This window comes from Mus caroli, chromosome 12 (genome assembly GCF_900094665.2).
Source record: "Mus caroli chromosome 12, CAROLI_EIJ_v1.1, whole genome shotgun sequence".
NCBI classification, from domain to species: domain Eukaryota; kingdom Metazoa; phylum Chordata; class Mammalia; order Rodentia; family Muridae; genus Mus; species Mus caroli.
In genome coordinates this window covers 27737264-27751488 of record NC_034581.1, presented here as the reverse complement: position 1 = coordinate 27751488, position 14225 = coordinate 27737264, and the positions used below count along the sequence as shown (strand labels likewise).

Sequence of the window (14225 nt, the reverse complement as noted above, 5' to 3'; positions counted from 1 at the left end):
ACCCCATTTTCTAGTAGGGTTATTTGATTTTCTGGATTTCATCTTCTTGAGTTCTTTATATATATTGGATATTAGTCCCATATCTGATTTAGGATTGGTAAAGATCCTTTCCTAATCTGTTGGTGGCCTTTTTGTCTTATTGACGGTGTCTTTTGCCTTACAGAAGCTTTGCAATTTTATGAGGTCCCATTTGTCAATTCTCCAGACCCCTGGATTTTCCTTTTCTTGCTGCTCTGTGATTGAAAGGGACTTAGAACCTCTTCTTGGAGGCTAGAGGGATAGCTTAATGGTTAGCAGCACATACTATTTTATCACATTTATTTAGCACATACTCAAAAGGACAAGATTGGGAAGGTTTTAGGCAGTCATCTCAAAAGGGAGAGATGGCTCAGTGCTTAAGAGCACAAGAGTACCTCTTGCAGAAGAGCTTGGTTCAGTTCCCAGCACCCAGATGGTGACTTTCAACTATCTATTGCTCCAGTTCTAGAGAATCTGTGCCCTCTTCTTGCTTCTGAGGACACCGGGCATATACGTGGTACCCAGACATCCATTCAGGCAATCACCCATTTATGTAAAATAAAAATGAGTCTTAAAACAAAACAAAAAACCTACTTCTATTTGTTTTGTTGCGGTTGTTGTTGTTTTGGTATAACATATCAGGTCAGTCGTTGAGTTTTGCTTAAAACTGCCAGTAATAACAGACACACCTTTTCTTTTAACATAACTTATTTAGGTAAATCATTAGTCTTTAGTATGCCCTTTGTTTTATAGTCTGCATCTTTGTTTTCTCATCATTTCTGAGCATTGAAACTGGTCTCTCTTTTTTATCTGATAACCCTTGACATATGAAAAATAGTCTTCCTCTGCGATCCCCAGGGTGATATCTGCGCCTGCAGGAAAGTAGACCCTTTGGATTGGTGTCAGCCTGGCTGAAGAGCCTTTGTTTCCCTAGCTGAGTACTAGTCTCTGCCATGGCCGCTTACTTCCTCTCTTGTGCTCTACCTTACTGGCACGCTGTCTCTCCTACCCTTACATGACTTCCTGAGTAACGGGCAGGAAAAAGCGTGGGCTGGACAGGACTCCTCACCTTGTGCTCATGCTCCAGATTTGAAAGCACTTTGTCTCACAGTTCTCCTGTTGTTGTTCTTCTGCTACTGGGAGTAACGTCTTCCCTAAGAGTGACATCTTCACCTCTTCTTTGTACTTCATAACGTGTTTTTCTGCCTTCTCAGTGACTCAGTTCTGTGGTGTTTGTTTCTTTTCTTTCTTTAAACTTGGTCTGCTTTCTACCTGCTATTCTCTCCCTTATTTTTTGAGAGAAGGTCTCCTATAGCCCTGACTGGCCTAGAACTTGCTATGTAGATTAGTCTGGCCTTGAACAGATTTCCTGCCTCTGCCACCCGAGTTTCTGTTTATTTTCCTTTTGATTTATAGTTGAACATGCTCTGTTTATACCTGGGTATCACACATTCTCAGGTGCATTTTCTTGCACACACATGCTTATATTTATGTCAGAAAGCCTTCTTGTGAGCACACGCGCATGTGCACATGCACACCCACATACACACACACGCACACACACCCAGTCACCTTCTTTTCTTTCCCGTCTCGTGCAGGATTTACATCTACCGTCTGCTTTATCTTTTTTTTAATGGCTTATTCAGATTTCTTTTTTTTTTTAAAGATTTATTTATTTATTTTATGTATGTGAGTACATTGTAATTATCCTCAGACACACCAGAAGAGGGCATCAGATCCCATTACAGATGGTTGTGAGCCACCATGTGGTTGCTGGGAATTGAACTTAGGACCTCTGGAAGAGCAGTCAGCACTCTTACCCGCTGAGCCATTTTTCCAGCCCCAGATTTCTTTTTTTTAATTGAGACTTTCTTACACGCTTATATTTTCATAACATCCACCCTCCATTCTCTCCACTCCAGATTTTCCTCTGTCCCTCCCACCACTTGCCCTGTCACCTTCGTGTATTCCCTCTAAACTCACTGAGTCCCTTTAGTGCTGTGTGCATGGGCAAAGGCCATCTCTTGGAGCATGGATTCCTGTAGAAAACGTAACCTCTGCAGCACCTTCTCATCTAGGGGTGGGATTTTATCAGCCCCTCCCTGTCCATGAGAAGATGATGGTGGTCTTAATCTTGTACAGGTCTTATACATGCAGGCACAGCCACCATGATAGGAGTTCCTTGTCTGCAGTGCCCTGCCATGCCAGCAAATACTGTTTTGCTATGAATGTTTGATGGCTCTTACAATCTTCCTGTCCTAATTTCTGCAATGATTGTTGAGCCTTGGGGGAAGGGATGTGCTATACGTTTACAGTTGGGTGCACCATAGCCTCTCGTTTTTTCTGTACAGTATTTCTGTGTTAGTCACCATCTACTGTACAAAGAGGATGCTGTGATGAAGGCTGAGAGATTCATTAATCCAGGTTCAGGGCAGGTCCTGGCTTTACAGCTGAAGCCAGGGCAAGATTAACATCATACTTCTTTAATCTTAGGACCTGTGTGCTTCTTCTCTGCCTTAGACTCTCTTCTCTCAGTCAGTGCTATAGTTGGTTTCCTTCACTCTCCCATGTAAATGTTACATAGACGGAAGGAAGCCTTGTGCAGTCATGCTATCTAAGCTGGCCCTGGATCTGTTTTCTCCTCCTCCTTATAGCTCTTTATGATCCTCCAGCATGAAATTTATGTATTGGCAGTTGACTTCCTCTACCATATTGTAAAGTTCCCAGGGACACCAGATTTTATTGTTTAGTAACAAATGCCTAATGATTCACAATGGATCTGGCTTATAGTAAGTAAATGTGGAATAGATAACTAATAGATAATCCTAAACGGGTTTCCTTTTAAGCCCTAGAACTTCCCCTAAATATTACAATATTTGAGATCATTAGTAAATGTTGCTATAGAAACTTAGGTGATTTACTTTTCTTAAAAATTAATTTTAGGGTTCAGTTTGGCAAAGACTTGGTGCAGATGTGACAGCAGTTGAATTTTTGGGTCATGTGGGTGGAATTGGAATTGACATGGAGATATCAAAAAATTTTCAACGTATACTTCAGAGGCAAGGATTTAAGTTTAAACTGAATACAAAAGTTACTGGTGCCACCAAGAAGTCAGATGGAAAAATTGATGTGTCGTAAGTATGATACATTTGTTTTTGGCAAATCATCCTTGCTTATCTCAAAAAGTACTCGTCAGATTAGTAAATGTCGTGTAAACTTTTTATAACTCAGAATTATCTTAACGCTTCGTAGTACACAGTATTGCCCATCAAATTAGCCAGTTAAAATTTATGAATTAGTTGATGCAAAAAAAATTTAATCAGATAGTTTCTTTGTGATAATTTTCATTATATATATGTATTCATAAAATTTAAAGTCCCTTGTGTTTAGAAATTTTCATTTAGCATTGTTAGAACATGGGGAGTTTGGTGATGGTTTACTTAAATTAATAACATGTATCTGATACTCATTAAATATTTACCTAATTTAACAAAGTAACTTCACAATCAGACAGTTGGTAAGAGGCTTGAACATGGAATCTTTCTGAGATCTTTGGTTTATTTTGAGGTCCTGGGGACAAAACCCTAAAGATGTCATGCATGCTAAGCAAGTTTTCTACCACTAAGCTCCATCTTCAGCCATGAGACTATGTTCTTACCTCTGTGTTACACTGCCTGGTTTTATGAGATTTTAAGAATAAACTTTTAAGAATTTGCATGACTTGTGTGTATAATGAAATAAAGACACTAGAAATGTCATGGCTCCTTTCAGCTGTTGATGCAGGTATGTGTTTACAGTTAACACTGTTTGTTATTCAGTGTCGAAGCTGCTTCTGGCGGTAAAGCTGAAGTTATCACTTGTGATGTACTCTTGGTTTGCATTGGTCGGCGGCCCTTTACTCAGAATTTGGGGCTAGAAGAACTTGGAATTGAACTAGATCCCAAAGGTAGAATTCCAGTCAATAACAGATTTCAAACTAAAATTCCAAAGTAAGTTGAATAATTACCTATGTTTTCTTTTTAAAAATGTTATGTGCATGATATTTTTGGCTCTCTCTAAAGATAAAAACAGACCCATGATGAGGCAGGTATATTGTAAAGAAATACCTAGCATTTCTTCCCTAGTAATTTGATCAAGGTTGTAAAAGTGATAGTAGTAAAGACTGTATTAATCCTTTCTAGTTACTAATATCTTAGTTGAAAATGTTTTATTTGCTATTCAACTATCTTATTTAGAGATGAAATTTTGCTCTGTGGTCTAGGCTAGTCTTGAACTAGACTCTAGTGATCCTCATATCTCTCTCAGGCTTGAGAGTGTTGGGCATTTTCAATAATTATAAATTTATTTTAGATACTGTTTTGAAAATAAGACTGTGTAAATTAAATATAAGTAATTGAATTTTTATGGCTCAAAGATTAGATATTTAGCTCTGGTGTCTAAAGAGCTGATTGGATTGACTGTACCTTTTGGTGATTTACTAGTTAGACTGTGCTTCTGTGGTATAACTAAATTTCCTTTGACGTGAGTTTCTTTTTCCTGGTAGTATCTATGCTATTGGAGATGTGGTTGCTGGTCCAATGTTGGCTCACAAAGCAGAAGATGAAGGCATCATCTGTGTTGAAGGGATGGCAGGCGGTGCTGTGCACATTGATTATAATTGTGTGCCATCAGTGATTTACACACACCCCGAGGTTGCTTGGGTTGGCAAATCAGAAGAACAGTTGAAAGAAGAGGTAATCCTAAGGATGGGCAGTTTTACTCCATCATGGGACTTAAACTAATGGCACCAGTGACTAGAAAGCATTATCTTTGCCTTTAATAACTCTGTAGAACATTAGAGCTTATGTATACTTGGCTTTGGAATACAGCCAAATGGCATTTATATTTGCTTACATTTCTTCCTACACTAAATTTTATTCTGTGTGCCCTGAACAGTTACTTGCAGGGGTTTTCTTTCTTAACATTTGGGAGATGGTTTCACTAATGCGAACAAACTTATAGAATGCTTAATATATGCTCTCATTTATGTTCTCCCCAGGGTATTGAGTTCAAAATTGGAAAATTCCCCTTTGCTGCAAACAGCAGAGCTAAAACAAATGCTGACACAGATGGCATGGTGAAGATTCTTGGACATAAGTCAACAGATAGAGTTCTGGGAGCACATATTCTAGGACCAGTAAGTATCGCAGTCGGAGGAGCCCCAGTAAGGTCTCTGGGAATCATTTCATAGATGGAATTTGGTACACTTGTTGTCTCTATTCTGCTGTTGCTAATGTGAGTGAGAGTTTTGTGCATTGCTCTTAGCAAGGTACCACAGCAGCACCTGCACAGTCTTGCCTGCCATATCACCTACTTGCATACTGCCTGTTCACCACTAGTGCACGAGTGATGTTTGACACCTCAGACTGGTGGGATGAAGCCTGCTGACTCTGCTGTCACTGTGCTCTGCCCTCCCTGCCTTTCTCACCTCATCTTTCTGCTCTTCCTCGCTCATTAACTTTTTAAATTTTTATTTTATGTGTATGGGTGTTTGCCTACATTCATGTTTGTGCACAACGTGCATAAAGTGCCCACAGAGGCTGGGAAAGAGCTTTGGATCCACTGAGACTAGAGTTGTGAGCTACTATGTGGTTGCTGGGAGCCAAACCTGGGTCCTCTACGAGAGCAGCCAGTGCCATCTCTCCTGCCCCACTCTCCTTTTCTTAGTAGGCCAGGCTTGATAGGCAGTTTGGGGCATGGACACGTGCATAGTGTGCCCTTGGTGTAACCACTCTGCTTCCAGACTTTTGTCACCTCCTGAGGAAAGACTTAGACATCACTGAGTCTGAAGTCTATTTCCCTGCTGTGTGGTACAACAGTAAAGTTAACAGTTCTTCCTGGGACACTTGTTATGACTTTAAAACTTACTGTTCATATTTACTTTGGCAGCATTGTGGGAGAGGTGCTGTTTTTCAGACAAGCATACACACATAAAAATAGCAAAGTGGCTTCAGAGCTCAAGCTTCTCTTCTGTCAGACTTTGTCCTGTCAGACTTTTCTCCTGTCAGACTTTCTCTTGTTAGACTTTTTCCTACGGTTTTTTTTTTGTTTGTTTTTTTGTTTTTTTTTTTTAAGATTTATTTATTTATTATATGTAAGTACACTGTAGCTGTCTTCAGACACACCTGAAGAGGGAGTCAGATCTTGTTAGGGATGGTTGTGAGCCACCATGTGGTTGCTGGGATTTGAACTTCGGAACTTCAGAGGAGCAGTCGGGTGCTCTTACCCACTGAGCCATCTCACCAGCCCTCCTAGGGTTTTCTTGACTGGGAAACTTTTCTGATTTCTTCAACTGTTGTGATAATAGAGGTTTAGACAAAAACTGTGAAAGCCTAAAAGCCAGATTTTTTTTTTTTTTAAATCATAGCATGGAGTTACTTTTGCCTTAAAAACAATTTTTCATTTCAAGGGTGCTGGAGAAATGGTGAATGAGGCGGCCCTGGCATTGGAATATGGTGCTTCCTGTGAAGATATAGCTCGAGTCTGCCATGCGCATCCGGTAATTATTACCAATACACACAGGCTTAATGGCTACCCCCGTGTTCTTTTGATCTGTAACTACCCAGGTTTAATTGTGAATTGTTTTCCCTTGCAGACCTTATCAGAGGCTTTTAGAGAAGCAAACTTGGCTGCAGCTTTTGGAAAACCAATCAACTTTTAATTAGAAGATTGTTTTTCTTAAAATCTGGAAGCTTTTGTCAACATTACATTTTTGAACAGGATAATCTTCCAGTTCCAAGGATTTGCAGGATGAAATTATGAAACTTGTGGAAGGTCTTTAGTAGGTTTGAACAGAATGGGATAACCATGTACCTATATGTCACGTATCTTGTTCCAGGGCATTAATGCAAACAGAAAACTACATATAGAAGAATCCTGGAAAGTTTTTGACCTGTTTTCATACTGTCTACGAGATTCAACTTCACTGAATTAGCACTAATAGATTTTACCTCTAATTTAGTGGAGGTGAATCTGTTGACAAGGAAGGAGCTGGAGAATATGTGTGAACAACTTGAAGAAAACTGGCAAAGTTACTTTAAATTTGGTTTTCATATTGGAAACGAGTCAGTGACTAGAACAAGATTCAAATATGTACAAACAGCTTATGTAAATAAAACTGATTGTCTCTCATTTATTTAACTTCCAAATTCCTGGCAGTTTAAGAGGTAGAAATACATGTTACCTAAATGAAGATTTTTGTCTACAGAAGTATTAAATGGAGACTCATGATTATACCAGGGAATGAAGATACCAAAATAAACATGTCTTAAATATTTATTTACTGGTTATTCTGAGTGTATATTAAGATTGTTCTAATTCTCACTACCTCTGATTACCTTTTATTTTGAATTGTCACGTCTGCAGCACTGAATGTTCACACTGTCCAACAGTTCTAAGGTGTTGGTGTGGTCACTGCCCTTTGATTTCCTTTACAGATAACTACTAACCTGTGCTTTAGCCAGCTGTGCTTCAGGAGGGGGAAGGGAAGCGCTCGTGTGTGTACAGATGACTACTAACCTGTGCTTTAGCCAGCTGTGCTTCAGGAGGGGGAAGGGAAGCGCTCGTGTGTGTAGTTTCCATGTGGATTTCCTTGGCTTAGTAAATGGTCTATTTATCTTTTTATGTTTTTAATCTTAGTAAATGGCCATTTTTTAAGAGTGCTACAGTTTATATTTATTGATGTTATTGAATGTCTAAATGTTAAAATGACTTGAGTATCTCAACGAAGGCAATGAACTAAACACTAGTACTTTGTTACATCTAAGTTTTTCATTTCAGATTTATTGAGTACCTCCTAAATTGATAACTACTTAAAAATATACAAAGAAAAGTTATTCACTTGACTGCAACTTAAAGGATACAGTTTTAAGCCAAGTGGGAATAATATTGACTCTGAGTATTGTTATGTGAAGTACAGGCTAAACATTTAATTATCTGTAAAGACATGAAAGATCAGTGACATTCAGAGGCTTTAATATTGTTGCACGATTGTAGTTCAAAGATTTTACTTGTTTCTAATCTTTAATTACTTCTCTCTACAATTTTTTTTGGGGGGGGGGTGGAATTTTCGAGACAGGGTTTCTCTATATAACCCTGGCTGTCCTGGAACTCACTCTGTAGACCAGGCTGGCCTCAAACTCAGAAATCCGCCTTTCTCTGCCTCCCAAGTGCAGGGATTAAAAGCACGCGCCACCATGCCTGGCTGTCTACAATTTTTAAAAATCAGTTAAATTGGCTCAACTCTTAACTGTTTTTAACTTTGCAGCTGAAATTGTTCCTTTGTCTTATGCCTCAAGTCTAAGTTGGTGTTTAATTTGCAGTACCTTTATGGTTTTTGGTTTTTTGTTGTTCCCAGTTTGCAATTAACAGGAGAGTTGGTGCTGTATGTGCTAATGTGTCATTAATGGAAGTTAAGGCTGTATTTTTTAATCTAAAATGTCAATTTTAGGTTGGGTGATGGTTGATTTAAGTCTCAAGCGTGCCCCCTCCTCTCTGGGAAGTTTGTAATTTAGAAATAGTAAAACAATTTTATAATCTCCTAGTTATATAGCTACACAAAACCAGCAGTTGTCCAAGTGAAGGGTTCTCATCAAGTATGAGAATAGAGATATATGCAAGGAGCTTGTAGGAGCGATCCTAGTCACTGAGTTTACTATCTATAAAAAAGGAAGGGCTTTGTGGGAAAGAGACAGGAGGAGTGTCTTTGCAAACATAGCAGTGTGGTCGTCTTGGTATGTACTCAGATTCTTAGGTAAAAGGGAGAAGTAATTGCTTTAGATTAGAAGTTGCCATGTTTTAATTATAGCTGTTTATTTCTGGTCAGCTTCATTTACACCTGTGTTGAGTATTGGGGCTTGGCGGGTATCTAAGAATGTGTAAAAAGGCCAGGCTGTTCCCCCCTCAGTTAGCTGTGTCCGTGATACAACCTAGCATATAGCCAAAGTATACTATAAAAGCTAAGAGTCGTGTGTGTGAGTAGCTTTGCTCCATGGGCATGAACAGTTTCCAAACTACACTGCCCTAAGTCACCAAAATTTGCCCATCACTAACCCTGGCCCCATTCTAAAGGAAAATGTAGAAGCTGGGGTTCTTAGAAATGTCACAAGCAGCCCCATATCCTCCCTACTTAACTTCTACCTAGGATACCCACGGGGTGGGGGGTGTTAAAAGGAATATAGTTTCGGAGGAACGTTGTTGACCTTAACAAATGGGTGAGTGTTTTTAGTTTGTTCACACACGTAAGAGAAATTAGTGTTGTCTAAAGCGTTTCACAAGTCCATCTCCACAGAGACAGTAACACTTAATAAAAGAGACATATCGGATGTTTATACAAAACCAATGTCTTTTATTTAACTCCATACAAAAGTAGGTGGTTAAAAACATTAAATAGATGATGGGTTATCTGTAGACGACTGCCTCGGATTGTGCATGTGGTTTACTTTGGTCACTGAGCCCCTCTGCAGCCCCTTCCTGTTATAAGCAGGTGCTGTAAACCGCAACTTTCTCACTTATGTCCTTAAGCAGGGAGCGGACCTCTCCTTCCAGTCGCACTAATTCTTGAGCTTTATCTTCCAAGTATTTTTGATTGTCCTCATATTTTCTTTCTAAGTCTGTGGAGAGAAATAAAAGTAACGTTAAGTATGAACTGCTTATAGCCTTCACCTTTATAGAAACCGTCAGTGGGAAGAAAAGACCCACCTTCCAACAGCTGGAGCTTGCTGTTGGCTTGAGCCAAGAGTGTTTTTGCTTCATTCTGTAGCAGCTCAGCTTTCCTCCTGGCATCTGCTGACTCTTCAGTTTTTTGGGCAATTAAACTTTCTACCTTCTTATACTTTTCATCAAGTTCGCCATCTAGAGTCTGCAGATAGAGTTTAAGACAGAAAGATAAAATGGGTATGTCAGTAATAACATCCAAGAGCCCTGGATGAAGGTTGCTTTTTCTGGACAAGCAAGCATCTTAGATTAAGGAATATCAAAGTACTTGGGCTTCATATTAAGTTGTTTTTAAAATTTACAATGCAAGAAAAATTAGGAATTATAATTCCTGTAGCATACACATAAAACAAAGTGATGCGTTGTGCACACACTTAAATCTGGGCATTCCAGATTTAAGGAGCAGGCGGAAGATCTGAGTTTGAGCCAGCCTGGTCTCTCTCTCTCTCTCACACACACCCAATATAGAGAACACAGGGTTGACCAATAGGTACAAACTGATTATAAAAATTCACTTCTAGAGCTTTGACATTTTTCTATAGTGTCATTTTTTTTCAGTGCCATGAAAATGTCTGGAGATTTGTACCTTCAGACTGCAGAGAAGCAAGATCAGGGAAGCGTAGTCTGACCTGGCAAGAGTTTCTCTTAGGTTGCCTGTCTTCCCAATTCCCAATTGCACTGAAATTGTTTTTATGTTAGACTTGGGAAGCTATAAAGTGTATTACTTTTCCTCCTTTTCTTTCCTTCCTTCCTTTTTCTTTCTTTGTTTTTTCTTTCTTCCCTCCTCCCCTCCCCTCCCCTTTCCTTTCTGTCTGTGTAGCCCTGGCTGGCCTTGAACTCAGAAATCTGCCTGCTTCTGCCTCCCAAGTGCTGGGATCAAAGGCATGCGCCACCACTGCCTGGCAACTTTTTTTTTTTCCTTCTCCAGTAGGAAGAAATCAGAATTAGGTTACATGACAGATTTAACAATCCTGACTTCACTTCCAAGTTTAAAAAGCTGTCTTTGGAAGTAAATTTAGAAATGAAATATATATGTGAAATATAAATTTGCTAAATACATCACCTTCTAAGGAGAGAGAAAAGGTACCAATCTGATTTCCTACTAGCTACTCTGTGTAAGGGACTCTTAAGCTTTTCCCATCCTGTCTTTAAATTATTCTCAAATGGGTGGCTAAATGCTATGTCAAAAAGCCCTCTCTGAACCTACAGTACAGAAATAACTAGTGTATACTTTTAGAGTACCACCCCAGATATAATTCATTCTTCTAAACTCATACCCATGTTGAGATCTAAGGGCCTATGTTTACAGTTTTATCCCATATTCCATTCTTTTTTTTTTTAAAAGATTTATTTATTTATTATATGTAAGTACACTGTAGCTGTCTTCAGACACACCAGAAGAGGGAGTCAGATCTTGTTAGGGATGGTTGTGAGCCACCATGTGGTTGCTGGGATTTGAACTCGGGACCTTCGGAAGAGCAGCCGGGTGCTCTTACCTGCTGAGCCATCTCACCAGCCTCCCATATTCCATTCTTTATTCATTTATCCAAAAGACTTCTGTTTTAAAATAGGTCATTGGGCTGTTTGTATCTTATTAATGTCAAGAAAGGTAAAGAAAAAAACTTAATTACCGTTTTATCACCTTAGCTATGAAGTTACAAAGATCCACTTACCTTCTTAACATCGTCTGCGTTCTGTTTTACAGAATATACCACTTTTTCAATATATTCTGCCTCCCCAGAGTTCTGGGCAGCTTTACGCTTAAGCTCCTCCACGTTCCTCTCAAGATTGCTGATGCGCTGGGAGGCGTTGGTCAGGGTTTCCTCAGAAGCTGCCGTTTCAGATTCAATCTAAAGGTGTAATGTTAATCATCCAGACTCCATTAGTACAAGTTCAGGGGCAGAGAGGCTGCTATGCTCGTCTGCATGAGCTCAGAAGCACAGACAGCATTGGGACAGCTTAGGAGGGGTTCTAAACCAGTGGGCTGCATGTCAGATATTTTCATAACTAGCAAAACTACAGTTATGAAGTAGCAACAAATAATTCTACGGTTCAAGGTCACCACAACACAAACTATATTAAAGGGTAGCATTAGGAATGTTGAGAAGCGCTGGGTGAGATGAAGTTACCCAGCTTCAGTTACTCTGCGTCACACATCATACTTTCTGCTGATCGCAGCTGTGTTTAGCTTAAGATCATTCACAAGTGAGCCAGCTGTGAGGAGGATTTCCAAATTATGTGGAAAAGTAAACTGGCAACTTCAGCCATCTTTTCAGACAGTCCTGTCAGCTTGGTGTTAAGATTCTGGCAGTGATGGGGCATTAGCTCGAAGATGTGAAGACTCAGGGTACTAGAAATAGCAAGTCATCCCAGAGGAAAAGAGAGCTGCGCAACTGGTGAATGCCTGTAGTTGGTCTCCTTGGGAGGACAACACTGTCTTAGTTTCCCTTAAAAATGAGCTTCAGGGATAGGTATGTTCCACAAAACTGACTGACTAGCAAACATTTATCAAAGCTAATGTTGGTAGGGACACAGGACAACATTTGTAAATCAGACCAAAGATTCTCAGTTTCTTAAGTGTAACATTAACTTGGAAAAAATGTAAATAATTAAAATGAATAAAATTGTTTAAGCAATAGTGCTTAATTTCTGACATATTTTAAAGGAGGGAAAAACACCTGTGCCAAGAGAAACAGTTCTGACTTATTTAAAGGGATAATTTGCAGTGTTAAAATAATTTTCAGTGTTACAGGGAATTGATGTGTGTCCCCCTATACAGCCCAGCTCGAGTGCCTTACCGATGTTAGCAGGTTTTGGGTTCCTTGGATATCCTCATCAGCTTGTTTAATCGCCGCCTCTGCTGCAACCTGGGCCTTTTCTGCTTCTTCTAATGCTTCCTTCACCATGTCTGCAGTGACTTTAACATCTGTTGCACTTTTGCTGAGCAGAAGAATAAACAACTGCTTTTAACATGAAACCATTTTTCCACTGGAAAAACAGCATTTCCTTTGAAAGCATATCCATTTGAAAGGCCCTTTGTCAGATAAAGAAGTCGCTTTTACAGGGTGCTAGCTACAGCAGATCTAACCCACCCCTCGCCCCGGATTGCCATGTGTATATTCAGATACCTTGCTCTCTTAGCTTCCTCAAGCAACAGCTCAGCTCTGGCAATGTCAGCTGCACTCTGCTGCAGAATAACCTCGACTTGAGAAAGGGTTTCAACTCGCTCCCGGATGTCTTCCGTTAGGTTCTGTAGCTGCTGTGGCGTGCTAGGCATCTCCATCTTCAGTACTTCATTGGCAACTGCTTCAATGCTGTCTAGATCAGCACTGTCCTCTGTGAAAAGCAAAGACCAAACACCACAGTGCTGCTTCACGCAGCTGCATGGCAAGCACCTGCCACCCTTGCTACCTAGAGACAAGCCCCTCTCATGGAGAAGTAGATGCCAGCAGAGTTTGCTTTAGGCTGGAGAGAGGGCAGACAGCATGTTGTATGTGTATAGCTGTGGTTTCAGGTTATGGAAGACAAGAGCCCAGCATTTACAGCTGGGGCTGCAAGGGAACAAAAACCTTTACACTTAGTGAGGTTGATATACACCGTCCCAGACCAAGGCTAGCCTGGTCTACAAAGTGAATGAGAATAACTAGGACTGCATAGAAACCCTATCTCAAAAAGGAAAAGGGTATCAATATTCCTTACCAGTTATGAGAACTCTAGAAGGGACTAAATGCTATAAGAGCCAAGACAACATCATCAGCAAACCTCTGGAGTGCAGATCTCTCCATGGTGTTTTCATTTTTTGACTAAGAACATAAATATGGACCCCAGAGCACTTAAGCGGGGTAAAATATATGGTTACGTCAGGGCTTCCACATCTTGTTTCCAGTTGTCACTGGAAAACAGTTTTTATTAGTCATTTCTACTTTCTGTCAACAGAATATCTATCTGAAAGTCAGGCAAAATAAATCATAAGCGCTAAATCATCACTAGTCTGCCAATTTCTATAGGCACGTTCCACTTTCAGTGCCATCTATGTATGGACCATGACTCATTCCTGGCCAAGATGCATGGGAATGCCTAAAGGTTTCTATCCTCCTAAAAAGGGGCTGGCAAAGGAGTAGGGAGGGAGGGGTCATCTTCCTCATCAGCCACTGTCACCATGTCAGACTGTAACTTATGATGGGGCTGTCTCAGGAATGAAGCTGATAGGCTTAATATTGGCAAAAGAGGAAGAGGCAAAGTAAGCTAGTCCCAGTCCCATGAACTTACACTACTTTTGGACTTGTTATGTGATATAAATTGTTTGTTTGTTTGTTTCTTTTTCAAGACAGGGTTTCTCTGTGTAGCCCTGGCTGCCCTGGAACTCACTCTGTAGACCAGGCTGGCCTCGAACTCAGAAATCCACCTGCCTCTGCCTCCCAAGTGCTGGGATCAAAGGCGTGCGCCACCACTGC

The 14225-nt window shown here is 40.2% G+C and overlaps 2 protein-coding genes across 4 annotated transcripts in view; one reads left to right on the top strand and one right to left on the bottom strand.

Annotated features, from left to right (window-relative positions):
* Positions 1 to 7447, top strand: part of Dld (dihydrolipoamide dehydrogenase) — a 19530-nt gene extending 12083 nt beyond the window's left edge. Inside the window, exons 9-14 of the mRNA XM_021179066.2 lie at positions 2962 to 3152; positions 3837 to 4007; positions 4562 to 4751; positions 5057 to 5194; positions 6467 to 6556; positions 6653 to 7447. Coding sequence (XP_021034725.1) covers positions 2962 to 3152; positions 3837 to 4007; positions 4562 to 4751; positions 5057 to 5194; positions 6467 to 6556; positions 6653 to 6718 — 846 coding nt within the window. The 3' untranslated portion in view covers positions 6719 to 7447. The remainder of the gene's footprint in view (positions 1 to 2961; positions 3153 to 3836; positions 4008 to 4561; positions 4752 to 5056; positions 5195 to 6466; positions 6557 to 6652) is intronic.
* A 1931-nt stretch (positions 7448 to 9378) lies between these two features.
* The window catches only part of Lamb1 (laminin subunit beta 1), a 66975-nt gene continuing 62128 nt past the window's right edge, over positions 9379 to 14225 (bottom strand). For all 3 annotated transcript variants that reach the window (XM_029484614.1, XM_021179111.2, XM_021179110.2), the window contains 5 exons: positions 12900 to 13107; positions 12570 to 12711; positions 11445 to 11621; positions 9757 to 9916; positions 9379 to 9668 (listed from right to left, as the gene is read on the bottom strand). In XM_029484614.1, the coding sequence (XP_029340474.1) occupies positions 9532 to 9668; positions 9757 to 9916; positions 11445 to 11621; positions 12570 to 12711; positions 12900 to 13107 (824 nt within the window). In that variant the 3' untranslated portion in view covers positions 9379 to 9531. The remainder of the gene's footprint in view (positions 9669 to 9756; positions 9917 to 11444; positions 11622 to 12569; positions 12712 to 12899; positions 13108 to 14225) is intronic.